The sequence below is a fragment of the Cynara cardunculus genome (genome assembly GCF_001531365.2).
Source record: "Cynara cardunculus var. scolymus isolate 2C chromosome LG 16, CcrdV1, whole genome shotgun sequence".
Lineage (NCBI taxonomy): Eukaryota > Viridiplantae > Streptophyta > Magnoliopsida > Asterales > Asteraceae > Cynara > Cynara cardunculus.
The window spans coordinates 5,375,128-5,402,619 of NC_037543.1; the positions used below are offsets into that span (position 1 = coordinate 5,375,128).

The following is a 27,492-nucleotide window of genomic DNA, read 5'->3' on the forward strand; positions in this document are numbered from 1 at the left end:
TATTTGCCCAATTGACACATCTGAAGGAATAAATGTTGGACTTATTGGATCCTTAGCAATTCATGCGGAGACTCTCATGATATAGTGTATAATGAAATATTATTATTTGGTAATTGTTTACAATGAAATTAGGGTGTTTAATGGTTAAGGGAGACTTATGATACAAAATCATTCAGAGAGTTTTAGAATCATTAAAAGGCAGAATTTTTATTTTTTTTGGTCAAACAAGATTCACCTCTTAACGATTCAGAGACTGCCTCTTAATTGAACTATTAAGAGGTAAACAAACAACCTCTAAGACATATTATATTTTAGCTGGAGTAGCTAGATCCAAGTTGATTTTGTTCGGACTCTGATTTAAATAAATCATAATATACAATTATATAATAAAATTTTTAATATTTAATAAATCTGCTTCACGGTTGCTTTAGGAACTTTATTAATCTCAAAGATGAATTGACCAATACAGTCATTCTATCAAGTTGAATTCACTTTCTAGCCAACTCTCTCTAATACTCATCAAAAAGTCAATACTTCCACAAATGTCCTTGTCGTAATTTGCAGAAGGAACATTTTTCTAAAATAACTCAGTCCCGCTCCCACTTCTCAAGACAAGCTTGCCACTTGTTGAGGGTTGAAAGTGTACGACCAGCGGAGTGGGAAACTTGCGGAGGGTTAAAAGGTTCCTTCCGACTTTTCAAGACGAGTCGCATCCCTTTCAAATATGAAAATTTTCTTGTTTTGATAACACCCCTTCCCAAGTTGTGGCTTCGACACTTGTGGAGGTATTAACTTTTTAGTGAGTATGGAAGAAAATTGACTAATGGGCCGTTTACCAAATGCTTACCTGATAAACTTACTCGTCAAGTAAATAATAGTGTTAAGTTTTACTGGTAAGCACTTACCGAGTAAGTGTTTGGTAAACGGCCCCTAAAGAGGTGAACTGAACCGGCCAAAAGAGCTATTTTGGTCATTTTCCCATTATGTATATAAAAATTAAACAAAAAAACTCAAAAATGTTTTATAGCTTTATTAGAGTTTTATTTTTCTTATATTTTCTTGAACTTTCATCTATTTAGATATGTATAATAATGATCTATATCATATGTACTCGTAGTTTTGGTTTCGCTAAAATGTAACTGTCACTATCATTCACAGCCAACCAAACCCATTATATCCTGGTGGAAAGCACGATATGGAAAGTGTGGGATGTACGCTATCCTCACTTTTACGGAGGTTAGAGCGGTTGTTTCTATGAAACCCCTGACTCGTAGCAAAGTGTGGGAGAATAGGAAATGGCATGTATTAAGCAAGCCTAACACATATTAAGCTAACATAGAAAGAAAAACGAAAGACAAAACATATGCAAAGAACAAAAATGAAACAAAAAACAAGACAGAGAAAACATATACAAAGAAAGAACGACACAAGCACCCTCCGTAAAATGCATGCATCTAAAACGCTTGTTGACGGATACCTAATATCCCCCGTCCTACCTTAAATCGACTAATATATATATATATATATATATATATCACAATATCAGATTGGTTGTTTTTACGTCTGAAGTCTGAAATCTGAATCAATAAGAATGTTTGTTTTTTATAAACTGATAAACGTCTGAAGTCTGAAATCTGAATCAATTCATTTCAATTAAATTTAACTAAAATATCCAATCATTTAAACCATTTGTAAACTACCATCTATCTTTAACACATTCAAAAATTCAATTGAAATACGTCCAGTAAACGAAAGGGTGTTCGTGTAAACTCCTTTACATCGAGGTTTTAGGATCTGAGCAGTAACATCATGATACATATTATTTAAAAATATCTAAATTCCTTTTCTACAAAAGATATAAATAATTTAGTTTATTTGGTAATTAACAACCGACACAAAAACCACAAGGGTGGTGTCTGATTGGTTTGAGTTTGGGCTCCAAATATCAAAAGTGCTTGGAGGTTCCAGATTTGAATCCAATGAGGAATAAAAAAAATCCCCTTGTGGCCAAATGCGGTGACTCCAGGCTACCCGCGAAACGGGTAGTTGTCCTGGGATTAGTCGTCCTAGGATTTGACGTTGACACGAATTGCAATGATTCATCTTAGTATAGAACGACGAAAAATAAAGTAAGATGGTGTTTTACGTTTAAAATGATACGTTATATAAAATAAAAATTGACGTTCATATAGTTACAATATTAATACAACGATCATCTACCATCATATACACAAACTATCGAGCCTAACTAATTTTGAATAAAACGAGATTTTAGTTGTACGATTTTTCCATGTCGTTTTGATATAAACACATGTTTAGTTTGGTCGAAGTTTACAATAACCTAACCACGTTATATCATGTGATGCCACTAGTTTGTGTTTTTGGACATCTATCGAGACTTTTCAACCGAGGGATCCATTTGAGACTAGTAAACGGGTTCAGCTAATAGCTACGACTTTATTTGTACTCGTATAACCTTACTTTGACCTTAAGTCGAATGGATTCAAAATTGAACCAAATACCAGATAATAAGCTCATCTTCCATCACGTTGTTGGTTTGTAAATTGAGAAAAAAGTTTTTGAATATTTGAGCAAAAGGTTGATTACTGACAACAATGACGGGCCCCACACAGACCACGTCCCTGGAACCACATATGATGAGGCATTTCAAAGATGACTCAACAGCTAAGGCTAACAGAGGGGTTCAAGCTCGTCTCCCGCAAGATTCGAACTTAAATATGTTATATATTGGTTCAGCTTAAGTATGAATCAAGCAAGGTTCAGTTAGCTTTTTCTTCCTTTCTGGTAACAGTTGGATATCCGGGCACGCTTGGAAATACCTTGACTAATCCCATAGAATCCAGAAGATAACAGTTAGGAAAATCCCCAATGACTGTGAAAAAATTCGAACCGAGGATCTATAGGAAGGATCCCCAAGGGCTAGCCTTTCTTTCAAAGTTGAGCCGGCCCCCAACGGTGGTTAGGTTAGCTTTCCAAATCAGCTAGCATGGCATTTAGACAAAACCATCCATCTTTATGTGTGCCAAAATATGTGTTCACATACATTCCATTTTTTCAATCTTAAAGTAACAACATGAGCATGATCGTCTACGAGCTTTTCATGAACAGATACCTCTAGCATACGCTCAATCGTGTCCCTTTCTTTCTGCTACTAAACGAATGGAAAACGAAGCTCTTTCTCTGTGTCAACAAGGAATATATATAGAGTCTCTGTTTTGTGGAAGCCCAGTGTAGCAGAACGGAAGCAAAGCAGGAAGTCCGTAATACAGTTTCTGATGCTTCAAGCTAACAGACGTAGCGTTTGATCATCTGTCTCATAAGACCAAAGCCCTGCAGTGAACGATCGAATGTGTGACGTTCAAATAGATTAACATTTGAGATCTTGAGCAAATTCAACATAAATCCTTTCATTTAGGTGATACTCTTAAAAGGAGTTAAAACTTGGGTTGGGGTAAAACTCTAACTACCCGTTTGGTTTACGGGATTTGGAAGTGGATTTCATTCCAATCCCGTGTTTGGTTTAAAGAAAAGCACGGAATTGAGATCCCACAAACATGGGATTTAGATATCCCATGGGATAGTTGGTATTCCGTGGGATTTCATAAGATCTGTTTGTAATAATGTTTAAAAATATGTTTAAAACACTTTCTGTGAACTGTAATAATCAATTAATAAAAAGAAAACTTAATTTTTTTTTAATTTTTTCTTATAAATTACTTGTAAAGAATGGAATTCAATTCCATTCCAAATCCAACAAACCAACACCAAAGATTCCAAATCCTTCCACGAAATCCAAATCCCTCCAAAATATTCAGTCAAACACAAAAGGACCCTAAAGTTTCAAGTCACTAATGCATTAAAGGGTTGTTTGGTTGGTTTTACATCAACTCCTTCATGGATAAAGTTGTTTGTGTGGACTAATCTGTCTGTATAGAACGAAAGATGCATAAGTTTAACCACAAGGGTGGTGCCTGATTGGTTTGAGCTTGGCTCCAAAGGTCAAAAGTACCAGGAGGTCCCAGATTCAAATCCAAGGAGGAATAAAAATCCTCTTGTGGCCATGGAGGTTCAAATGCGATGACTCCGGGCTACCTGTTTAGGTTTCCTTTCGGGAGGAAGCAAACAAAGAAGAAATCTAATATCTTTTCTAAGGAGAAGTTGCAACGGAACTCACCCGAAAAAGGGATAATTTTCGCATTTCCGTCCATGTATATATCCTTCCTTTTCAAGTAAGGCTCTAATTATATATCATGGCTTCTGTGATATCATCCCTCGAAAGCTTAATCCTGGATTTGATACAAATATACAAGAAAATATAAAAAGACACGAAATAAAGATCGAAATTTCTAATTCACATAGCAACAGTTCCAAGATAAGCTTGCCTCTTCAGATAATTTTCTGCAGCATTTCCTGATGCTTCTTGGAGTAAGCTCAACATTTTGATATATCCCACCTTACTGCAGCACATGAAGAAATGTCGAGAAATTATCATCTTCGAACAAATTGTTTCAAAATGCAATCTTTTTGATGTTTGATTACTTGAACCGTGAATGATTAGAAGATATAGGCATCTAAAGCCGAGAAAAGCAAATATTTGCACATTTCGCATTCTTTACACACGATAAATCGCATTAAGGATCATTAAACTAAGATGTAGACTTGCATTTTCTTAAATTTGGGTTGCCGAGGTTCAGAGGCCTTTTACCAACACAAATTGGCTAAGCGCTTATTGGGTAAGAGTGCGTTTTGGGTCAACACTAATCACAGACCGAGTAAGGGATTGCTTGTTAGCAGCTTAATAAGCTTAATAAGACTCACAGCTTATTCAGTCAACCATACATGACTGTGTGGTAGTGGCTTAATGATATAGAAAGTGGCTAATTCAGTAAGTTTCTAGGGGGGAGCTTTATGCAGAAAGCCCAAGTGTTTTCCAAACCTGCCCTTCCCATAAAAAAAACACCCTCCTTCCGTCTATTAAAAGCCCTCCCAAACAAATACATTTTCAATCTATACAGACAGATTAATCCACACAGATAGCTTTATCCATGCAGGACTTCATGAAAAAACAACCAAACAAACCCTAACAGTCCCTCCCTTAGCTCACTAAGTCAGCATCTCAATGATTATTTGAGGGGTGCTTCTTTACTGTTTTATCAATTTGTATCTTCTTACTTGGTTGTAATTTGATAACAAGTTTTGATCACGAGGAGTTTGAATGTGATATGCTCAGAAAATTGGTTAATCATTGAATTTGAAGCTTTAGACTCAATTGAAGGCAGAAATCAGTTGGATTGGATGTACATTGTAATTTAAAAATGTACAGTTATTTATCAAATATATAGACTGAGGGGTAAAATAGTCATTTATGTCATTCAGACTATTTGTTTAACAACAACCGAATAACAACTTATATGTTATCATACAAACAACTTTATCCACACAGGTCTTAATGGAAAACGAACTGAACAACCCCTCAGTCAACCTCATGAACCAGTAAGAGGGGCTTCGTAAACACACAGCACCATCTCTGACCGGGTAAGAGGCGGTAAGCACGTAATAAACTACCCCTTAGTCTAGATTTCATGTTTAATCACAGAATTTGATGAAAATGAACTTCAAGAAACAACTATCATAAGAGAGGACTCACCAAGACATAAGAATATTGCTCAGAGCCGAAGCAAATTTATCATCACCAAAACAGGTCAAATGTCTTATTCACCTGTGAAGATAAAAGAACTTTTCATCCTGTTTATCAAAAATAAAGATCAATATGCACATATATTTTTACATTTTCTTTCAGAAAGTATATTTCATATAAACAGATTACAGCTAAAGACTATAACCTACTTATAATCAACAGTCAGCTTGTCTAAGTAAAATTTCAAATCAAAGGAAGTACAAGTTCTTAATGGAACAAGCACCCCAGAAACTCAGAACTAACAAAATAAGTGTGTATATATTTTCATCCACTTATGAAGTAAAATTACAAAAACAAAATTAGTCTAAAATCTCATCTACAAAATCAAGAACCTACCATTTAGGAGACCTTGATCATTCGTGATTCTTAACAGCTGCTTTCTGGCTCCATCCATGAATTAATGAAGTGCATGCTATTTCGTCTAAATCTACACCTCTTTGAGACATATGGTCAAATAAACGGAGGGCTTCCTCAATTTTCCCTTCCTTCGAAAACCCATTCACAAGTGCATTATAAGTGACAATATCGGGTATAACTCCCTTTTCTTCCATCTCAGCAAGAAGCTTAGCAGCTACTTCTGTTTGACCGAGCTTGCAATACCCATCAATCATAATGGTATACGTGATTTTGTTAGAGTGTATGCCGTATGAAGACATTTCCTGCAAAGTGGTTACCACTTTATCCATCTGGCCCATCTTACAATAACCATTGATTAGAGCAGTATAGCAAACAACATCTGGCCACAAATCCTCCCCCCTCATTTCATCGATTATGAGCTTTGCATCCTCAACACATCCACTATTGCAGTATCCGTGTATTAAAGAAGAATAAGTGACGGAAGTTGGTCGAATCCCTTTACTTTTCATGTCACTATAAAGTCTACGGGCCTCTGCCATATCACCATTTTTCAAATAGGCTCTAATAAGTGTGTTATAGATGAACGAGTTCAATTCCATTTTCTTGTTGAGCAGCTCATTAAACATATCTTTTCCCTTTTGGATTTCTTCAGCTTTACAAAACCCTTCAATCATAACTCCATATGTATAAACATCAGGAGTCAGACCTTGAAGTTTACACTTTTCCAAGAGCATCACAGCTTCATCCATCTTACCCTTTTTGCACAACCCATTTATCAGCGAAGTGTAAGTCAAAATATCTGGTAAAATCCCTTGCTTTGCCATCTCTTCACTCAATTGGAAACCTTCCTCAAATCTTGCCTCTTTGTAATGCCATGAGATCAGTGTGTTATATGTAACTGAATCCAAATGAAACCCCCTTTGTAGCATCTCCTTAAGAATCTTTATAGCCTCCCCAACATTCCCAGATTCACAAAGACCATGAATAAGTGCGTTTGAGGTCACTACATTTGGAGAAAATCTTTTGTTGACTAGCCTAAACCAAAGATCAACTGCTTCTGAATGCTTACCCTGCTTACAGAGCCCAACAACCATTGTGGTCAATAGACTATCATTTGGCCTTAAATCTCGTAACAACATTTCATTGACAAGACGAAGTGCGGAGTTCATTTTCAAACTCTTACAAAGCCAATGAAGGACAGAAGTAAAAGAACCAACATTTATGGTTAATCTAATTGATAGCATTTCCTCCAAAAGCCGTTCAGCCTGCTCCATTTGATTAGTCTTGCAGAAACCTTTAATAAGCGTATTAAAAGTAACTGAATTTGGATTCAATCCCTTCGATAACATATCATCCCTAACATCCAATGCTTTCTTCATGTCACCCATTTTACAGTACCCATCTATTAATGTATTATAGACAACTTCATTTGGGACAAAACCGTTGGCGGTCATATCCATCAAAACACTACCAGCTTCATTGTATTTCTCCATTTTCAACAGACCGTTAATAAGCACACTATATGTAATAAGACTAGGAGTTAAACCTTTCTTAATCATTTTCTCTTTTAGGCGAAAAGCCTCTTCCAAATTCCTAATCCTGCAAAGACCATGAATGATGTTGTTGTAAGTTACAACATTTGGTAAAACACCCATTTTCTCCATCTCCAATAATACCTTCATAGCATCGCTAATCTTCCCATCTTTACACAGAGCATTAACCATAGTGGTGAACATACAGACATCCGGTCGAACATCTTTATGGATAATTTTAAAGATTTCTTGACTTTTCTGAAGTTGGTTTGCCTTCACAAGAGAACTCAAGAGAACGTTGCAAGTGTTTAAAGAAGGAAACAATCCCTTTTCTGCCATTAATCGAACCACATCCGAAGCAAGATCAAGACCAAAACCTTTGAATTGGGTGCAATAAACATGAATCAACAAATCAAAGGTCTGAAGACCGAAAACTGATTCAGATGTTAGTTGCAAATCTATGAATGCAGTGGCCATCTCAGTATGTCTATTCTTGGGATCATGAACCAAAACAGGTAGCTTATCATCAATCAACTGAATCAAAACCAACCTAGCTGGGGACGCAAGTTTCGATACAACAAGCAAATGAATCAACAAACAGTAAGTCTTTAGAGTGAATTTAAATCCACAAGACTTGGAAGCAAAATAAAAGAAGTTCAATGCGGTTCTTGGTTTCACAGAACACCTAATGTCCGAAAACACACTATCAAACTGCTGGGGGGACAGATGTGTGACTATATCTTTACATTTAGACGAATCTAGAGATGGGTTTGATAGAATTGAAGTTACCCATTTGATCAAATCTTGATTCTTGAGCTGCAATGGCGGCTGTTTGGACGGTGGCTTTGAGTGGTTGTATTGGGTGGAGATTGATAAAAATGGGTTCCTTTTTAAGGGTGAACATTTGGAGATTCTAAGTCTCTGTAAATCCATTAAGAGGCAGATTTGATTTGAAAAGGGTTTTTGGTGATGAAATTGTTAGAGGAAAGCTTCATGTTGGCGATGGTGACGGCGATGAAGATGGAGCCATGAGTTATGGTGTGTTTGAGAGAGGGCCACGATATCTCAGCAAAGGGTTTTCCAATTTGGGTTGATAAACCGCAAAACCCTGGTGTAGGGTTTGGGCGGAGGAGGCCAATGAATTCAAGACTGTTTAAGCCGATGCTGCTGCCATTTTCATCTTTTTCGATTTCTTTATATTTAAATAAAAAATTAAAATTTTAAAAGAATTATAATTTTTGTGAAGAAAATTTATACTTTAACTTCAATAAAAAATTTATTTTAAAAAATCTCAATATTATAAATATTATATAAATTTATTATTTTAATATATTTTAAAAAGCTTCAAAGAAAATAATTATACATCCAACTTAATTAGTGGAATCAACATAAGTAATATTTTTCTCTATTTAAGGGTGTTTATGATTGTTTATAAAAATAATTTAGTGATTTATTTCAGTGTAGCACCGATAATAAGTACTTTTAAGTGTTTGGATAAACAATTTATATCGGTGTCAAACCGGTTATAAAAAGTTTTTGAATAAGTTAAACACTTCTGACTTATAATAAATTGATAAGTGCTTTTATAGAAAAGTATAAGTTGTTTCAAATAGTCAATCCCAAACACCCTTAATATTGAGTTTTAAAGATTTTTAAAATTTTAAAATGGTCAATATATAAAAAATATTATAATTTAAAGTTATTCGATTAAAGATTATTAGTTTTATTATGATAAAATAGTGTTATAAACATTTTTAGATAATTATTAATTTATTTATTATAATCATTTTTAATATATAATAGTTAATTTATATTTTTATWTCTTATTTAACTATAATATTTTTTTGGTATATTAATTAGTTTTATTAAATTATTTAAACTTATGCTTTTATATCTTATTATTTAATATATTGTCGAGTATTTAGTTTTAAAACATTTTTTTTTAATTTTCAACTAATTAAAACAAAACATTTATCAAAATATTTCATGGCAAAATCTAAGTTTCAAATTTTATCTAATTACTTTGTTAATTATATTTAAAAGATATATGTTTGTACCATCCAAATTTTATTGATTAAAAGGAGGGACCAGATCCTAAAAATAAAAGTTGGGGAAGAAACAAATCTGTTATAAAAATAAAAAATTGGTTGAGGGACCAAATCTGTTTTAATAATGTAAATTAGTTTGAGGGACAAAATATGTTATAAAATGAAAAGTAGTTTGAGGGACCAAATTCGTTATTGAAGATGAGGGGAGGAGGGTAAATTGACAAAATTGCCCCTCACTAACGGAAACTTAACTGAAGGAGTTAGAGGAGGGACCGTATCCATTATAAAAGTGAAACTGTAAGGACTTCCCTCATTAATTTTTTTAAATGATCTTACTCGTTAATTTATATAAACCATATGAACCGAATTTGTATTTGACTCTAAAATCAGTTTTTTCAAATAATCATATTTTGATAGTAACTGATTTTATTTGAATCAGATATCATTATTTATTATTGTAATGTAAAAGTTATTGTTAAAAAAATATTAACTTACACATTCAAACAATTCACAATCATCTCAAACTATGATTTCTATATATTTCCCGATATGGTTTGGCGAAAACAATAATCGCACTGACTTTTTGTTATGTATTTTGTTAACAAGATTATTACGATTGATTAGGGTCCAAACTGATATTAGTAAAGGTCAGTTAGGACGAACGCATCTTAAAAATCAGTTCTTGAAAACTCGGGCTTGATACTTACAACTTGATATGTTTTCAGCGTCTTTAAGTCTTAGGTGCACGAGACACAACGACACATTAAGACTAATGAAATAGAAAGGGGGGAAAAGGCATGAAATATAATGTGGGTATGTACATATAAACAAACATCATTTGTCAAAATTTAAACGTATATATAATTTATTATATAAGCATTTGTACATAAGTAAGAACATTCGTTTTTTAATAAACTCGTACTTTTAGTTCTTATCCTTTCGGTTTTTTGGTAACAACAGGGGTTTGCTTCCAATATATCCGATCTCCGTTAATTTCTTTTTTCCCTTGTGGAGAAAAAACCGCATTTCTTGCAGTCTTTTGTGAAGCTACAGGCCATTGTCCACTACTAATTGCCATATCTTTCAGATTTTGAACGCTTTCAAGTGTTTCGATTATCTCAGTCATTTTTGGCCTGTCTTTAGGGTTTAAGCTCACACTGTTTAGAGCTAACAAAGCCACCTCCTTGGCTCCCCTGACTGAATATTGCCCTGCCAGTCTTGGATCCATGACGCAACGTAACCTTCGACTACTAGTTAAGTATGGTTTAACCCAGTCCACAAGATATTGCTCGCTCTTGGGTCTGGTTTTGTCCATTGCCCTTTTCCCGGTCAAAAGTTCTAACAAAACCACTCCGAAACTGTAAATATCGCTTTTCGTGGTCAAATGTCCTACAATTTTACATATTAATATAATCATCAGCAATAAATCAGAATAATTGCATACGGATATCAAGATATACATGAGCAACATTACATGTGTATGTATGTATGTATGTATGTACGTACGTACGTACGTACGTACGTACGTACGTACGTACGTACGTACGTACATATGTGTGCATGCATTTCATTCCCTTGTTAGTTTGAAAAAATATTTTTTTAAAAATCAATTTTAAAGGTTTATAATTTTAAAAAGATATATTTTGAAAAACAGATTTTCCATTACATTTAAATAGTTTTTTTTTTCAAATTACAGATAGTTAAACGTTCAGTTAAAATCTAAAATGATGATTGATTTTTTTTTTCATTTTAGACACAATCTTGCTCTTGTTTTCACAATTGTCATCATAAGTCTAAGTCCAATAAACCAACCTTAATGAAACCAGAACGTGTGGTTTGGCTTTGAAATAATACAGTTTTTTCTTTGGTTTAGAAGAAAATTTAATCCAGTCGGTAGATGTTATATCAAACTGTATTAACTTTTTTGTATTAAATTACATTTAAATTAATTTTTCTTGTATTTTATTATTATAATTCAGTATAATTTTTAACATATACAAACTCAAATTTAATTTATAAAATAAAAAATATTTCAAACATTTTTTCAAGTTTAAGTTCATTTTTCATATTACCACAAATCATTAACTATAATAATTTTATTTAACTTGTAATAAAAAAATAGGGTAAAATATGTGAAATAACAACATATTTTTAAAAAATTTCTTATTGTAGCATTTTATTTTCAGTTTTTAATTATTACAACAATGTACTTTCAAAATATTTTTATTAGGGCATCGTACTTTCAAAATTTTACTCGTTATAGTATTGAGTAACATTTTAAATTAAATTTACCTATTATACCATGTTTCTTTGCCACCTCATCGTCCACGTAGGCTGTCTAAATGTACGATAGTACTGACATGACATTTTTTATTATAACATTGTACTTTCAAAATTAATATATTATAACATTACCAATTTCTATTACAACATTATACTTTTAGTTTTAATATTTTTATCATTTAAACATTACAAATTTAATCAAATATGTTTGCTAAAAATTATAATATCAGAAATTAAACATGTTCACTAAAGATCACTATTTCACGAATAAAAATATTCATAAAAAACCATTCGTTCATTGAGTTCATCGTAAATTTCATGGCTTACTTTGTGATCTTTTGTAAACATGTTTAATTTTTGATATTATGATTTTTAGTAAACATATTTGATTACATTTACAATGTTCAAATGATAAAAATATTAAAATTAAAAGTATAATATTATAATAGAAATTGATGATGTTATAATAAAATAATTTTGAAACTACAATGTTATAATAAGAAATGTCATGTCAGCACTATCGTACACGTGGACAGCCTACGTGGACGATGAGGTGGCAAAGAAATCTGGTATAATGGAAAATTTAATTTAAAAGGTTATCCAATGTTATAACGGGTAAATTTTTGAAAGTTGATGCCCTAACAAAAATTATTTTGAGAGTACATTACTGTAATAAAAAATTCTGAAAGTAGAATGCTATAATAAGAAAATTTATAAAAGTATGCTGCTATTTCACGCATTTTACCCTGAAAAATAAATAAAACTTCCATTGTAATCCAAGTCAAAGTACACACTTTTGTAATTCGATTACGTTCAAACTGTTTGGTGCATAGTTAGATTCAATCAAAATCAATTTATATCGAACCGAACTAAAATAAATCAAATTGATCTGTTTTAATATTTTAGAAGTTAGAGCAATACCAGTGTTTATATATTCTGGGGCAGCATAACCATAAGTACCCATAACTCTTGTAGTCACATGAGTGTTCGATCCTTCAGGACCCATCGTTGCCAGTCCAAAATCAGATAATTTTGCATTGAAATCCTGTTAATATAATAATGAAGTTTATTTTGTATTTTTCAATTAAAAAATAATATTATTTTAGTGAAATTAGTGCTTTAAAACATGTATTTTAGTCTCAAAAAGTTTTGAAGAAAATTTATGCATACCGAATCAAGTAAGATATTGGAGGTCTTGAAGTCACGGTATATGACGGGATTATCGGCACTGTGCAAGAATGCAAGACCTTTGGCTGCACCTATTGCAATCTTCAATCTGTTTCCCCACGGCAAACATACTGATATCCCTGTATTACAACCATTAACAGTCAATGAACACCACAATTATTATTGAAAAAATTGCGAATAAAATACAATCTTACTCTTGAACAAGTGGTTTTCCAAGCTTCCACGGGGCATGAACTCGTATACAAGGAGTCTTTCTTCGTCTTCACAGCAATATCCGATCAGTTTTACCAAGTTAGGGTGCTTAAGTTGCCCAAGAAATATCACTTCTGCCTTTAATGATTTCCAAAAACAGACAACCGTTAATTATATATTATCAGGTATATAGTTTGATCATAATGAAAGAAAATCATTTATTTGAACTTACAAGCCATTCGCGATGTCCTTGCAATCCTTCAATGTCAAGAAGCTTAACCGCAACAGCTTGAGCCTTCAATCCATGCCTCATATTGTCATCTGCGTAACCCTTATGCACCGTCCCAAACCCACCTTCCCCAAGCAAGAAATTGTTCGAAAAATTCTGAGTTATCGCTCGCAGCTCACTGAGTTTGAAATCAAACAAATCAGGACCAAAAGTATGGGCTATGTCTTCATTCAAACGTACAGAGGAAGACTGACTAAGGTCCGAGAACGACACATGCCTAAAAGACGGCGACGGAGTCACATTCTTTGAGAAGTCAGACCTTGAAGTCCTAGACTTACTGAAGTTGCCGAAAACTGTATGGTCTTCAACAGAACAACAGTTTGCTATAAAGGGTTGCCAAGATTTTGACGAGTCTTTCATGGTCAGTGATGAAAACGATCAGAGATGCAAAAGGCAGAGCGAATTAAAAGAGTATAAGTATTGATTTTGGGGGAAATTGTTTTGGTTTTGTGTAACAACTCTCCAACCACTATTCCAATTTTGGGTGTTTTGTTGAAAAGCTTTAAAACATGGGTATTGTTTATGTTTCTTGATTTTGGCATTTAGGTGATGTCCTATTGCAAAAGTAGACCATGGATATTGTGTGTGTGTATTCCTATTGGTTGATAATAAAATTTTAAAAAACACTGGTTTTTTTTCGAGTTAAATCTGTTAAAATAATCGAAAATTATTAAACTGATTTAAAAGTTTTGAGTTTAAACTGTATATCTATACTATATTATAAAACATTTGATAAAAACTCTTAATTTTTTTATACATAAAATATTGTTTATTGATGCATATTACTTAAAATTTAAAATTACAAGTAATTTTGCGTAAGTATAACTTATTGAAGCTACATTTTTAAATTCATGTAATTAACTGCTGAGAAACATAATCAAATACAGAATAAATGTTCATTTTAAATATAGAAAATCTAAAATATAATTAAGATAATTGAGTTCTAACAAAATGTTTAATTATTATCTTTGTAAAAAAAAAAATAACATTATTAAACCAAAATTAATATATACTATATTATAAAACATTTGTCAAAAACTCTTAAAAATCATTTTTTATGCATGGAATGTTGTTTATTGATAAGTATTACCTAAAATTTAAGATTACAAGTAATTTTACGTAAGTACAACTTATTAAAGCTTTATTTTAAAATTCGTGTAACTAACTGCTGATAAACATAATCAAATACATGATAAACATTCATTTTAAATATAAAAAATCTAAAATATAATTAAGATAATCATTGAGTTCTAACAGAATATTTGATTATTATTTTTATAAAAAAATATATTATTAAACAAAAAATAAATTACTTTGTTATTAAATTTAAATTAAATTATAATAAAAAATTAAATTATAGAAGTTACGCCAAAAAAACGAGAACTATTAAATAGTTAATTTGATATTATTATCGATTTATTTTTATATAAATTTTTATGTTATCTTCAAATTGATATTTTAATTAAAAAAATAAAAACATTACCGTTTTCTCAAAACCACATAAAATTATATTATATCAATAAAAACAAAAAATAAAAACTAAACATTAAAATCGAAATTTATCTAGCTGCATTGCACAAATACCTTTTTAATTTATGTAAACATACGTATGAAAAAAGTGGTCTAGGAGTGGTTTAAATGGAATGGATGATCATGCTGTTATGGATTAGGGAATATAATCCCCCAATTCCTACTCCACTTTGATCACACAAAATATTACCATTTTCATTTTTAGTTGCATAATAAAATCAGATGTTTTCGATGGTCGATATAGTGATCAAGATACGACTTTTAATACGTTGACGTTCGAAATTTATATACTGAAATTGTAAAATTTGATCTGATTTATCATAATCGATTAGTTAACATCAAACAACATACTAAGAGTAGTGGGGTACTGAGCTAAGAGTTGGATACTGGTTATAACGTCGTTGTTCACTGCTAATAATGTGGTGTTGCTGACTAGAAAAAATGCCCACAGGTCAAAGGACTTTCATTCAAACCGGACTATGACATGATGGCATTCGAGTTTATGCAAAAAGTATGTTTTCGTCAAAAATTATTGACTCGGCCTATAAGGATGGATAGATACGACGTATTGGTTTCATGTATTATACTGATCGTATTAGGAGAGGTCGTTTTAGATTTCAATAGGCATATATGTTTTAGTTTAAAAGTAGTTGTTTTGTTTTAATTTATCAATTAATTAGATTCTTTCGAACCAAATTTGAAACCGGACGGTAAACAAGGGACTTTCATTAAAGCATTTTGCCGAACACTTAACAAACAACATTTGGCTCGTACACTGTTTACCAAAAGATAAAACAATGACAACAAAATAAACGGATTAAAATTAGTTGGGTTAACCGTCAATACTTTTTTGACAATTTTTTTTATATAAATAGATAATTTATATGATTACATAATTATGCTATTTAAATAATAATATTTTTTAATAATACAATTTATGAGATTATAAACATTTAAATATGCTTTACGTTTGACTTGTTTTAATATTCTATCCATTTAACCAAAAGGGTGGTGTCTAATTGGTATGAGTTTGGTTTCAAAGGATAAAAGTACCAGGAAATCTCATGTTCAAATGCAAGGAGAAATAAAAATCTTCTTATGGCTACGGAGGTTCAAATGCGATAACTCCGGGTTATCTGCAAAGCAGGTGGTCGTCCTGGAATTAGTCGGCTCGGAAAGCGGGTTGGATATTCAGGTTAATAAAAAAATAATATTCATTTATTGTTGTTAACATACATTTTTAGCATTCAACAACTAATAAAATATTTCTATTAAATTATATGTTACATGGTATTTTAAAAATATAAAATAGCATTATTATACACATTTATTTTATAAAATCTCAATTCTATAGCAAAAGTATAGCAAAAGTAAGATTGACATATTATGAAGGGTTGTCAATGTAAAATTAGAATTTTATGTGCTCGAAAACGAAAATTGAAAACATTTTGTCCATCATTTTAAAATTTTGAAACTTTTGTGTGTTTTTTGTAAATCTCGATAGGAGAAACTCGAAATCATGTGGACAAAACAGAGGCCGCGCGCACCACATGATCCAACAGTGTGGTGTTTGCTGCCCTAACTATTCGCCAGCTCTCCTCAGTTCGATCATCACCACTTTTTCTACGACTCGTTCATGGTAATGCTCTGTTTTACGTTGAATCACCGTTTATGTACTTCGTTTATTGTGTTTGCTGGATGTATAAATTTTGAATATTTACAATATTGATGGCATTTCTTCTGGCCAATTTAGAATCTGGATGTGCGAATTTTGTGTCTATCAGGGGGGTTTGAAACAATTGGCTGCTAACATAGTTGAGGAAAATGTGTTTTTATTGAGGTTAATTTCGGCTTTATTACAAATTTATTGTGTAAGTGATATCTTTGATTTTAGGAGAATCGCAAAAAAAGGCCTTTCACAATGTGATTAAGCTTTTTTAGAATCTGTTCTAGTCAACTTTAAGGGTACCTGATTGAGTGTAAGATTGCCTGATGATTTGATAAGATAGTCAGGAAGTTGATAGTCGTGGAATTTGGTGGGTATCTGGGAAGAGCAGGTGTTGTTAGGTTGAATTGCAGGCTGGGTGAGAGAATAGAAATGATGTTTTTATCAATGTCATTAGTGCCTGTATGTGGACTATGGGAATGAGACACGTTTGTGAAGAAATTGGAATAATTTCTCATGATATATATCCCACAAAACAAAATATGGAATGATTAACCAAACCATACAGGAATACTCCTTTTGGCCAACAGAGCACTCAATCAGCACACATCTTTTGGATCTTGAATTGAATCTGTCTGAGGTGGTAATTTGGCAAAAACTAGACAACTAAGAAGTCTGAGATGATATCACAGAGGAGACTTGTTATACAGGAGCTCCAAGGGTGTTATTTAATTAAATTGAGCTATATTTTTCCTATTGGTTAAATAGGTACCACCAAGAATGAAATGGCCCCTGAAAGAACTGGTCAAGACTTAACATAAGGCCGTTAAAAATTGCATAAGCCTCTTACACTAGCGTAACCCTCCTAGAAACTTTTGTGTCTCCCCATAAAAAATTGCATAAGCATATTCCTCTGTATAACACTGTATTTAGTTTTTCTGACTTCCTGGTTACATGGATAATGACACAAATTAGGTGCCTGAGTGCCTCCAAAGCCAACATTTCATTCCATAACCCTTAGGATTATAGTACAAGTCCATAGAATCATCTTGCTGCTAGATTTCATGCAAGTTCTTTTCTAATTCACTGTGTCCATCTGCAACATCAAATCCCTTTTAGTTCTTTAGTCACCTGTGAAGTGGCTGCGAATGTAAGACTGGCTAATTTCTTTCGCGAAGACATTAAAGATCCAAGATATCACCATGTTGTTAGCCGCTTCCTTATGTGTAGTTGAATGCATACTTACAACAGGAAGAGGTAAAGGAAAATTATTCTTCAACAAAGCAATATGTATGGATCTCTTCAAAGAACTGAAATTTTCGGTTCCTTATTGATTAGAAAGAAGAATAAGACCAGAAATATTAGTTGTATAAAGATACAGTTGTGAGCTGCATCGGTTTTTTGAATGTTACGGGCTGTAGTTTCATCTACAGCCATTACAATAAGAATCCTAAAAAAGTGAATCTTGATTTTGAAAGAATATGAGAATGAAAAAGTGGCCGATTAAAAATAGGAAAGTGATTTTCATCTATCTATTAGCCTATTACAGGATGCAAAATCAACTCTGATCCAATATTAATAGTTCACAAGGAACCAGAAATAGAGAGCGAGGAAGTACGAACAAAATTAGAAAGAACTTGTCATTATCACTTATCAGCTCAGTGATATTAAGCAAGTCCCTAACCATCATTCAAAATATAATCCGATTATCTAAAGCAAATTTACCCTTGAAATCCTCAGAAATTCAAACATGTAGCATCAGACTTTATGACTAGTATGCCGGCAGTTTCTAATGTTTCATATGTTTGTAACAGGTAAGACTTGTAACGGTTTTGCTTATTAGAAACCATATTAACTGGCTACCCTTCCTCTATGAATCTGAATTATCGTAATAATAATTCATCTTTGCATTTTTCTATTATAAGTATTCATTTTTTTTATGTAACTTGGTCATATCATTTGACCAATTGTAACTTCTATAGAAGGCATTTAGTATGTTCCAGAGAGAACAAATATACAGATTCACATGGATAAGTAGGGTTTGGATATTGGAACTAGGGAGCACGAAGTTGCTTAAATATTTTCCTTAATAATTTGTTAAGTCCCATTGAAACTTTTGTAGTTAGTTCCAGGGTGTCCCCTCTGTATTTGATGGAAGCAACTGAAGACATGGATTATGTCTTTTAGAATTGACTTAAGGATGCTCGTTGTTTCATATGATCACTCTTCAACTATCTTTTTAAAAGAAAAGCCACAATACCCAGGCAGGGTGCGGGTGGGGATGTAAAAAAGAATGCACATTGCATGGTTTATTTTTATGATGGTGAAAACCCTGATTGTTCAAATGTGAAACAATGAAAGACCATTGCACTAACTTAGAAGAAAATGTCGGCTGATCTGAAATGAAAGTTGCATCTTTTGCCTACAAAGGTCACAGATTGATCTTGTTTCTGTTGATGGTATCAGGGTTAGGTCTCTATAATTGAAAGTTACAACCTGGTTGCCTTATAGAGAATACTTTGTGTAACTATTTATGTGCCTTTTCTTCTCAACAAAGCTAGCAAATGTCTATGCTATCTTTGTGGAATTATCTAATTCCAATATATTGTAGGATCTTATAGAATTGGTAATGATGGGATATCCTTCTGCAAGATGAATTAGTGTGCCTGAAAACGATATAAGTGTCTAGTTATCTCTTCGATTCTTATTCCAATGGCCTAAGTCATGGACACGAGAAGACACCATAAGTGGATCCTAGTAAACAATCATGATATTTGAAATCATTGATCAGTTCTACTTGCAGGTACTAATGATCATAAAGGGGTTGTTTAGGAGGTATGAGAGATGGAACCCTGTGCATCCCACATCTGGAGCCTTTTGGGGCATGGGAATAGGCGTTGGTTGTGGAATCGGATGGGGTCCTGGTTTTGGCCCTGATGTCATCGGCTATGTTGGTGCTGGTTGTGGTGTTGGATTTAGTGTCGGCATCACTCTTGCTGGCGTCGGCATTGGTCTTCCTGCAAACCGCCTCCTAAAAGTTCCTTTTAGTGGTACACTTCTCTCCTGTTTTTCTGACCCTAATCACTTTATATAAGATCAAACCAAACAAACCCAGTATACCCCATACAGAGGTAGGGTCTGGAAAGATGTACGTAGAACTTGCCTATGACCCTAATCCCTTTATATGTGATTCTGCAATGGTTAGCTGTGAATAATTTCTTTATACCTGCGCAAACAATTGACTTTTGAAATCATATATGGTACCTTTTTAACTTTTCCAATCTATAATTCTTTTTGTAACCTCTCTACCCCTTGCGCTAGAGGCAAGGTGTGTGTACATTTGACCCCTGGGCCCTACCTCTGCATGATATTACTGGGTCCATTTGGTTTGGCTTTTATAAATTATAGATCTTACTTATTATTAACTTCCTTACTGTACAGCTTTTATGGCTACAAGAAGCGGTGCAGTTGATTTTGCTCGATCTAGTGGTCTTCTTGGCACAAGAAGACCAGTAGATATATCTGGCATGCAAAGGTGGATGACTACCTTCAACCATGAACAGTCTGTAGACAAAAGGGTAGATTTTTCAGGCATAAACCGATTAATGTCATCAAATGCAAAGCTGGTTTTAGAATACTTTGACCAACTTAAAAATCGTCGCTGAGGTATGAAACACACCCATCAAACCCGTTTATTGGTTTGTAAATTTCTGAGACGATGCTTGCTCAAGTAACCTTCGCTAGCTGATGCTAAAACTCGAGTGTCAAAGTTGTGAAATACACTAGAAACAGCACGTATACACATCTGAATCATTGTTAGAAATTATAGATCTGTTCGAGATAGAAATTCGTATGTTGCATAGGAGAAAGAACTTTTTAGTTCATCATCTTTCTTGAAACCCAAGATTAAGTTGCAGAATCAGACCATCATGTAACAATTTTTACCTTTGTTAAAGGATGCAACTTCCTGCTGTTTATATTGCTTTTACTAAACTACCATTTGTCTTTTACTGACTTCGAATCTTTCACAGAATTTAGTGGGATTTGGAATTGAATTCTGTTCGAGTTCATGGTTTAAAGAAAAGTCCGGAATCAAAATCCTTGAATTTATGATAAAATCCCAGAAATATTGGATTGCATAATGTAATAATCAATTACTAAAAGATAATTGCAAAAAACCCAATGGCAACCACAAAAGTAGTGCTGATTGGTTTAAGTTTGGCTTCAAATGTCAAAAGTGCCAAGAGGTCCCATGTTCAAATCCAAGAAGGAACAAAAATCCCCTTGTAGCCACGGAAGTTCAAATGCGATGACTCTGGGCTACGTGCAAAGCAAGTGGTCGTCCTAGGATTAGTCGGCTCACATAACGGGTTGGATATCCAAATTAATAAAAAAAACCCAATGGCATATAACGATATCTATTTTTGAAGAAATGCAAAAAAGAAAAGAGCATGAAGAATCAATTTATACATATCCATTTGAAGGAAAATAATGTACAATTCAAAAGGGATCAACATTTATTCCAGAAAGAGTTTGATTAAACAAGCATATACTTGAACTGGGGGATGCAACATCTACGTTGACCTGCACACCACAAAAGTCAACATTCCAAACTTACATTTAACATGTTGTACTGTAATCCAAGATCATACAACATAATCAAATACACATAATAAACATAAAAAACTTCCATCTTTCCCACAAGCTTTCTTCATCATACCAACCACCCATTTGTTAACCATCTGCACAAGATAATAAACTTAAGCTTCAGTGTATATGTAGGATTGGGTACAGGAGAAAATCGTAAAAAAAATGAAAAACTGAGGAACACCCTGATAACCATAATTTGTATGGTATGCACATGTGTATGCAAGTAATTTTTCCGGTATGCGCTTGTGCATAACATGCTCACGTGCATAGAAACCAGGGAACAACTTCAATTACTTGTATCCACATGTGCATGGCATACAGATACCAAGATGTTCCTTAGTTTTTCTAGAGTTTTCCCCTGAACCTCCCTCTGTATATGTGTATATATACTGTTTACACACCATTTGGGGTGCAGTCACTTCGGGCAGTGTATTCAGGTGCCGTTGAGATGGATAACTGAGTTGTTGAGAACGAGTTCTTGCTATCAGGATCAAGACTGGACCACGGTTCCCTGGCTTCTGGCCACTCATCAAAGAATGGGCGCATCGAGTGTTGCTCGTGCTTCACTTCAACCGGTGACCCAATCTTGCTTCCAAACAAGCAATGTTGTTGACTTGGCTTTGACATTGTCGTAGCATCGATCACAGGCTCAAAAGCGTTGACCATGGTTAGTTGTGGGGATTTGGTATGTAGATAAGAGTCATTTCTTGATTCCATCAAGGAGGTCGTGGGAACTTGATTAGGCACCAGACGCCATGTACTACTGTCCGCATTAGATTCCATGCCTAGACCCCCTCTTGCACTTGCTGAAGCTCCAGAAGAGTAATTTCGATCATCCACATCAGCGGTTAGTCCTTGATTGTACCTGCATGCCGAATTTTGCAAAGATAAAGCATGTAAACAATGTCCAACAAAGTTCAGCTTGATTTAACAGAAACGCAACAAACGAGGGGACCTTTGGTTAAATGACCTAACAGTTTTCTTTTAAATCCATAACCTTCTAACAGGTTTGAGAATGCTACTTCCATATACAATGATGCCACTAAACTTGTCAGAATGTTATGTTCTGAAACATTCTCATTTAAATCCATGATCTGCATCTGTAGAAGCTCTGATGACAGTGGTCATTATTAGGAGACTCATATTTCCTACATTTGTGGTTATTATTTACAAAATGTCAAAGTGTTGAATGAAAAAGTACACAAAGAAAAGAAATTTACATAAGATAAGAGTAGAAGAAGATTATAAATAACTTCTAATTTATGGGTTGACCCATTGAACTACTCTCTTGATCGCCTGGTTGAACGGTCAAAATGTTGGGTCACCGATATTTTTAAAGAGCCTTTTGACTTTTGAGATTAACCCAGACAATATCTCTATTGTTTTCTAGTTCTCAAACATTCAAGGATATAAGACGAAGGTCCATATTCATTCCACGACTTCCTGAAGAAGATGACCCACTGTCCCAATATGTTCCACGATGTTACCAAAAGTCAAGCAGTTGACCACAGTAACACAACTCACAATTAGTAGCAATGTTGAAAAGGGTTTTATTGTCTACGGTGAAAGATCTAATTGAAAGACTACCCATAGAGACATCATGACAACAATTTTGACCATCTTTTCTAGCAGTTAGGGATCTTGATGGTTAATCCGGCTAGCAACAGGAACTCTAGTGTGACAGAGAGGATGACGACAAGAAATTGAAGCTTACAACGACAGCTATGTTTCTGTTGACTGTTTATTGGGGCTACAGTTTTGGTTGTGATATCCTAGTTCTTGTACGATCAGATCTCTCAAATTTGAAGTCGTTCATCAACACCTAAGAAACATCTCATATGTGTGACATACAAGATGGGTTTAGAGATTGAAATTAAGAAATAAACAAAAAACCCGCCCGAAACCTAAATATAAACTTAGCAAACTTATGGGCTCAAAATTGAAAACCTACAAGTTTCATGTGCCAAACCTAATTATACACTTAGCGAACTTATGCCATATCGTCACAACTCTGAAACGGTAATGTGCATTTGAAGTAGATTTAATAAGTTACTTTCATGAGAAAGAAATAACTCATGAAAGAAAAACATATTCAGAATATAAATAAATAACTTTTTTTTGCCAATTGTCTTGATCATGGAATATCACTGAGAAATAGGAGTCGCCGACTCTTTGGCCTTAAGAATGCTGGTTTTAGAAGCCTCGCACAATATCTCACACTGACCCTTCTTTCACACCTCCTTATAGCTAAGTTCATAAATTTATACCAAATTTATTCTTGAGTTCATCGTGTAAAGAAGAAAGTCTCAGTATATAGCAAATAGCTTTAAACAAATGTTGTACTATATCATACTTGATACTTCTCAGTTACCCAACTTCGGCAAAAAAAGTAGTTTTTTTCAAATACCCAATATTAAAATTAGCATGCAAATGAACATGAAACATTCAACAAAATGATATTGTGATGGATAGAAAACAAGTACCTAAAACTGTTGTTGATTCCATAGGTATTAGCATTCATCTGCAACTTTGATACATTGCCTCCAAAATCAAAACTCCCTGAACTGGCAGTGGGATACAAATGTGAGTTTTGGAAGCTTCCACTGCCAAGACCTTGGTAGCTTCTATTACCACTACCAGTACTGCTCACAGTAGTGACTAGCGAAACTGCAGTTGACAATGACTGAGAAGCAGATTGAGATTCCACAGGCTTTCTTGAACGGTTGCGGCCACGATGCATGTGGCGCTCACAGTATTTGGAGTCAGGATAGGCATCTTTCGAGCATCTCCACTTCTTCCCGTCTGTCCTCCGACACCTCCCTGGCTCTGGGTCAAATTTCTTCCCGTAATACGAACAATAGCCCAATGCTTCAAAATGTTCAAAATTGCAGAATAAGATTTAGGGCCTGTCCATTAGCAGCTTAATGAGCTTAATGAGACTAACGCTTATTCAGTCAGTTATAGATGACTGTTTGGTAGTGGCTTAATGATATAGAAAGTGGCTTATTCAGTAAGCTTCAGGGGGGCTTTATACAGCAAGCCATGTTTTTCCCGGACTTACACCTCACAACTAAAAAACACGCTCCTTCCATCTATGAAAGCCCCTCCCAAACAAAAACCTTGCGAATCTATTCAGTCAGATTAATCCACACGGACAGCTTTATCAATACAAGACTTAATGGAAAACCAACCAAACAGCCCCTTAGTTCGAAACTGAAGCATGTACAAGTACAACAAGCAGTTGAAATCAGATTTTATTTTTAGAGATTGGTGAACCTCTAAAAAATAACTGACACACAAGAGACACCATCATAACTCATCCTTTTACTAAACTAAAGGGTTTTTCTAACCCCACCCCCTCCTATGGGTGCATGTGAGGGGGGTGAGATTGTGTAGGGGGGTGAGTATGTGAGGGTGAGAGTGAGGGAAAGTTGTGAGGGTGAGAGTGAGGGTTGGTGTGAGGAGGAGGGGGTGAAAAGTGATGTAGGGGGGTGGGGATATCAACCCCCTTACTAAAACAACTCTAGCATAATCTATCACTAGAGGTAGATATACTGGAAAAGAAATGAATTCCCTTATGATAAAGAAAAGCAATTGTTTTATACAAATCTGATATGAATCTACAATTAAGATGCTAGCCCAATATATGCTAATCTACGCATATTGGGCTAGTTCGGTTTGGTTTTAGCTTGGTTGTGTTTGCATATACACACACAGAGAGTATGTTTGATTTAAATCAAACACATAAACAAGAACCCTATGTATTCATCACTGAACCCACAAACATATACTCACAATTTAAGCTACATATTAAGCTTTTCAAAGAGCAAGAAACACTTGAAACCAAATAAAAGATCATTTTTACAAATGACTCCTTTCAAAACCAGGAAGAACAAAAAGGGAAAAAAACTACATCTGGTTATGAAGTCAAATTGTTCCCTCCATCTTCAATATAAAACGCTACAGAAATGGATCTTAAGCTCTTCAAGACGGAATTGGGAAGAGCATAAAACTTAACTGCAAATAAAATAACATTGTTTCATAGATTTTCTACGTAACCCTTTGACATCGAAAAGTCAAACCCTACCTTATCGATCGCAAAAAAACTGGAAAAAATACACAGTATCCAAGATTTGTGAACTTACAGGTAGGATGATTAAAGAAACTAGCAGATAAAGCTTCCAGGCTCCTTCTAATCGGAACAACAAGATCATAGGGTACAGGCACCCCTGCCACCAAATACTTGTATATCAGAGCTTGATGTTCCAGCTCCTGCCACTGCACCGGCGTGAACGGCGGCCGGTAACCAGATATACCACTGCCAGCCGCCGCTGCCGCTACCGCCACTGTGGTGCTGCCACTCATCTCCTTCCTTCAGAGTATGTTGTCGTTTTTGAAGAAGAAGAAGAAAAAAAGCTGTAATAGATAGATATAGAAGAGAGAATTACACATATGTCATATAAATGTAAGCAGAGATATACGTGTCTGGATGGGGAGAGAGAAGGGTTACCTTTGAAGGGGCAGATCTAGGGTTTGGCCATGCGTGGTAACAATGGAATTCAGATGGGTGGATGAAATGCTTGCACAAGTAAATGAATTTTATTTGTTTGCTTTTTTCTTTTTACACTTTTTAGATAGATATTTCTTTCATTTTATATATGAATATGGGGTGGTTTATTAAAGACCTACCCAGTAAGTGTTTATTGGGTAATTTTTCCTACCTGATGAATATGGTAAGAATCGAAAATCATACCCGATAAAAACAATGATAAAGATAGATGAGTCTTACCTGATAAATGATGGTGATGACTCTTACCCGGATAAATTATTAGATATGATACCATTTTAATATACTACCATCTTACCTGGTAAAATAAATTATAGTGTTAACTTCTACCGATAAGCGCTGACCCGGTAAGCATTTGGGTAAACGACTCCTAATTTTTTTTTATTAATAAATAGTTGATTACTAGCAACTTCAGCATGTTCACACGTAACTCACCTTCAAGAACATCAATGGAGCGGAACGTTTGTTAACCAAGTGTTTTGTTGTTAGGAACTGAAATCGAATCGATGGCGACGTGGTGGTGGCGACTGCGATGGTAGGGCGGTGGGGTGGTGACATCGGATCATTCCAGTGCTTTCAGATTCCACAGAAATCTTGTGAATCAAACGGGACCCAGATTTATTAACACCATGGGCAGAAAAAATGCAACTCCATTTGTTGCAAAGAGGCAGGGGCGTGTTCGATATCGATATCATTTTAGACAATGTTTGGTCCAAATTACACAATCGTCACTAAAACATTTGAAATGATTGTTCCATCTGGGTTTTATTTCTAAAAACCAGTCGATTAAAATCAAAGAAAAGTCGAATATTTTTCTATTAAGACTTGCATTTAAAACCAAATCCCCATGTGAGTAGTGTTGTTGGACCCGATTGTGACCTGTGCTTTATTGTCATGAATTACATAATCCTCGTCATCATGTTCTCAAGCAAATAACTTGCCATTTTTGGAATGCTCTAGAACTTTAAAAGCATTACAGTCTCTAATTGTGTCGACTTATATATACCTCGACTAGTTAAAGTCATAGAACATGACAGTCGTAATGGTGGCGGTGGTGGTGAATCTGTTGTACATTACGAAAACGAGCCTGTTATTGAATTTATTGTTGTCATCGATAAACTCGACACCCAAATCGTTTGTAGATCCATAGAAAAATATGGAAATGTAATCTCATCAAAAATACGTTACACATCTTTCTTTTGTTTCTCTTTATTATTTGATCTATTTCATAGTACATTAAGGGGATGTTTGATTGTTGCTGAATGATTTGGCGCAGAATGATTAAGTGATCAGAGTGATTAAAAGGTTCTCATGATATAGTGAAAAATGAAATATAACTATTTGGTAAACATTTACAATGAAATTAGGGCGTTTAATCATTAAGGAAGACCCATGATAGAAAACCATTCAGAGGGTTTTAGAACTATTAAGAAGCTTACTTTTTTTTTTCTTCCAAACAAGATAACAAACA

General features: G+C 34.2%; 4 protein-coding genes across 6 annotated transcripts; 1 reads left to right on the forward strand and 3 right to left on the reverse strand.

Annotated features, from left to right (window-relative positions):
- Window positions 1-3,019: 3,019 nt before the first annotated feature.
- LOC112528949 (pentatricopeptide repeat-containing protein At4g19440, chloroplastic) lies at window positions 3,020-8,703 on the reverse strand. 3 transcript variants are annotated; one of them, XR_003070897.1, is made up of 5 exons: window positions 6,056-8,703; window positions 5,669-5,766; window positions 4,404-4,478; window positions 4,196-4,307; window positions 3,020-3,351 (listed from the first exon to the last, which is right to left on the reverse strand). XR_003070897.1 is itself a non-coding variant. In XM_025140005.1 (2 exons), the coding sequence occupies exon 1, from the start codon at window positions 8,539-8,541 to the stop codon at window positions 6,073-6,075; it is 2,469 nt and encodes an 822-aa protein (XP_024995773.1). In that variant the 5' UTR covers window positions 8,542-8,703; the 3' UTR covers window positions 4,409-4,478; window positions 6,056-6,072. The 3 variants fall into 3 exon arrangements, 1 of the variants encoding a protein (XP_024995773.1); XR_003070898.1 differs by lacking the exons at window positions 3,020-3,351; window positions 4,196-4,307 and having other exon boundaries at window positions 4,403-4,478; window positions 5,669-5,740; XM_025140005.1 differs by lacking the exons at window positions 3,020-3,351; window positions 4,196-4,307; window positions 5,669-5,766 and having other exon boundaries at window positions 4,409-4,478.
- A 1,840-nt stretch (window positions 8,704-10,543) lies between these two features.
- LOC112528952 (probable serine/threonine-protein kinase PBL15) lies at window positions 10,544-13,971 on the reverse strand. The gene is made up of 5 exons (XM_025140007.1): window positions 13,552-13,971; window positions 13,322-13,457; window positions 13,110-13,246; window positions 12,861-12,984; window positions 10,544-11,045 (listed from the first exon to the last, which is right to left on the reverse strand). The coding sequence occupies exons 1-5, from the start codon at window positions 13,966-13,968 to the stop codon at window positions 10,588-10,590; spliced, it is 1,272 nt and encodes a 423-aa protein (XP_024995775.1). The 5' UTR covers window positions 13,969-13,971; the 3' UTR covers window positions 10,544-10,587.
- A 2,693-nt stretch (window positions 13,972-16,664) lies between these two features.
- LOC112529701 (cadmium-induced protein AS8) lies at window positions 16,665-20,781 on the forward strand. Its single transcript, XM_025141059.1, has 3 exons — window positions 16,665-16,777; window positions 19,608-19,854; window positions 20,246-20,781. Exons 1-3 carry the CDS (start codon window positions 16,775-16,777, stop codon window positions 20,467-20,469), a joined length of 474 nt encoding a protein of 157 aa, XP_024996827.1. The 5' UTR covers window positions 16,665-16,774; the 3' UTR covers window positions 20,470-20,781.
- Window positions 20,782-21,294: 513 nt separating this feature from the next.
- LOC112528895 (growth-regulating factor 5-like) lies at window positions 21,295-25,858 on the reverse strand. The gene is made up of 4 exons (XM_025139915.1): window positions 25,600-25,858; window positions 23,938-24,322; window positions 21,856-22,319; window positions 21,295-21,546 (listed from the first exon to the last, which is right to left on the reverse strand). The coding sequence occupies exons 1-4, from the start codon at window positions 25,817-25,819 to the stop codon at window positions 21,539-21,541; spliced, it is 1,077 nt and encodes a 358-aa protein (XP_024995683.1). The 5' UTR covers window positions 25,820-25,858; the 3' UTR covers window positions 21,295-21,538.
- Between the last annotated feature and the right edge of the window lie 1,634 nt (window positions 25,859-27,492).

Bases quoted from the DNA above. Each gene is read 5' to 3' on its own strand.
- LOC112528949 (XM_025140005.1), bottom strand. From the start codon at position 8,541: ATGGATTTACAGAGACTTAGAATCTCCAAATGTTCACCCTTAAAAAGG.
- LOC112528952 (XM_025140007.1), bottom strand. From the start codon at position 13,968: ATGAAAGACTCGTCAAAATCTTGGCAACCCTTTATAGCAAACTGTTGT. The intron at 13,247-13,321 runs GTAAGATTGTAT...GTTGTAATACAG, and splicing joins GGAAAACCACTTGTTCAAGA to GGATATCAGTATGTTTGCCG. The intron at 12,985-13,109 runs GTATGCATAAAT...TTATATTAACAG, and splicing joins CCAATATCTTACTTGATTCG to GATTTCAATGCAAAATTATC.
- LOC112529701 (XM_025141059.1), top strand. The intron at 19,855-20,245 runs GTACACTTCTCT...CTTACTGTACAG, and splicing joins CCTAAAAGTTCCTTTTAGTG to CTTTTATGGCTACAAGAAGC.
- LOC112528895 (XM_025139915.1), bottom strand. From the start codon at position 25,819: ATGAGTGGCAGCACCACAGTGGCGGTAGCGGCAGCGGCGGCTGGCAGT. The intron at 24,323-25,599 runs GTAAGTTCACAA...AACATTTTGAAG, and splicing joins TTTCTTTAATCATCCTACCT to CATTGGGCTATTGTTCGTAT. The intron at 22,320-23,937 runs GTACTTGTTTTC...TTCGGCATGCAG, and splicing joins GGAATCAACAACAGTTTTAG to GTACAATCAAGGACTAACCG.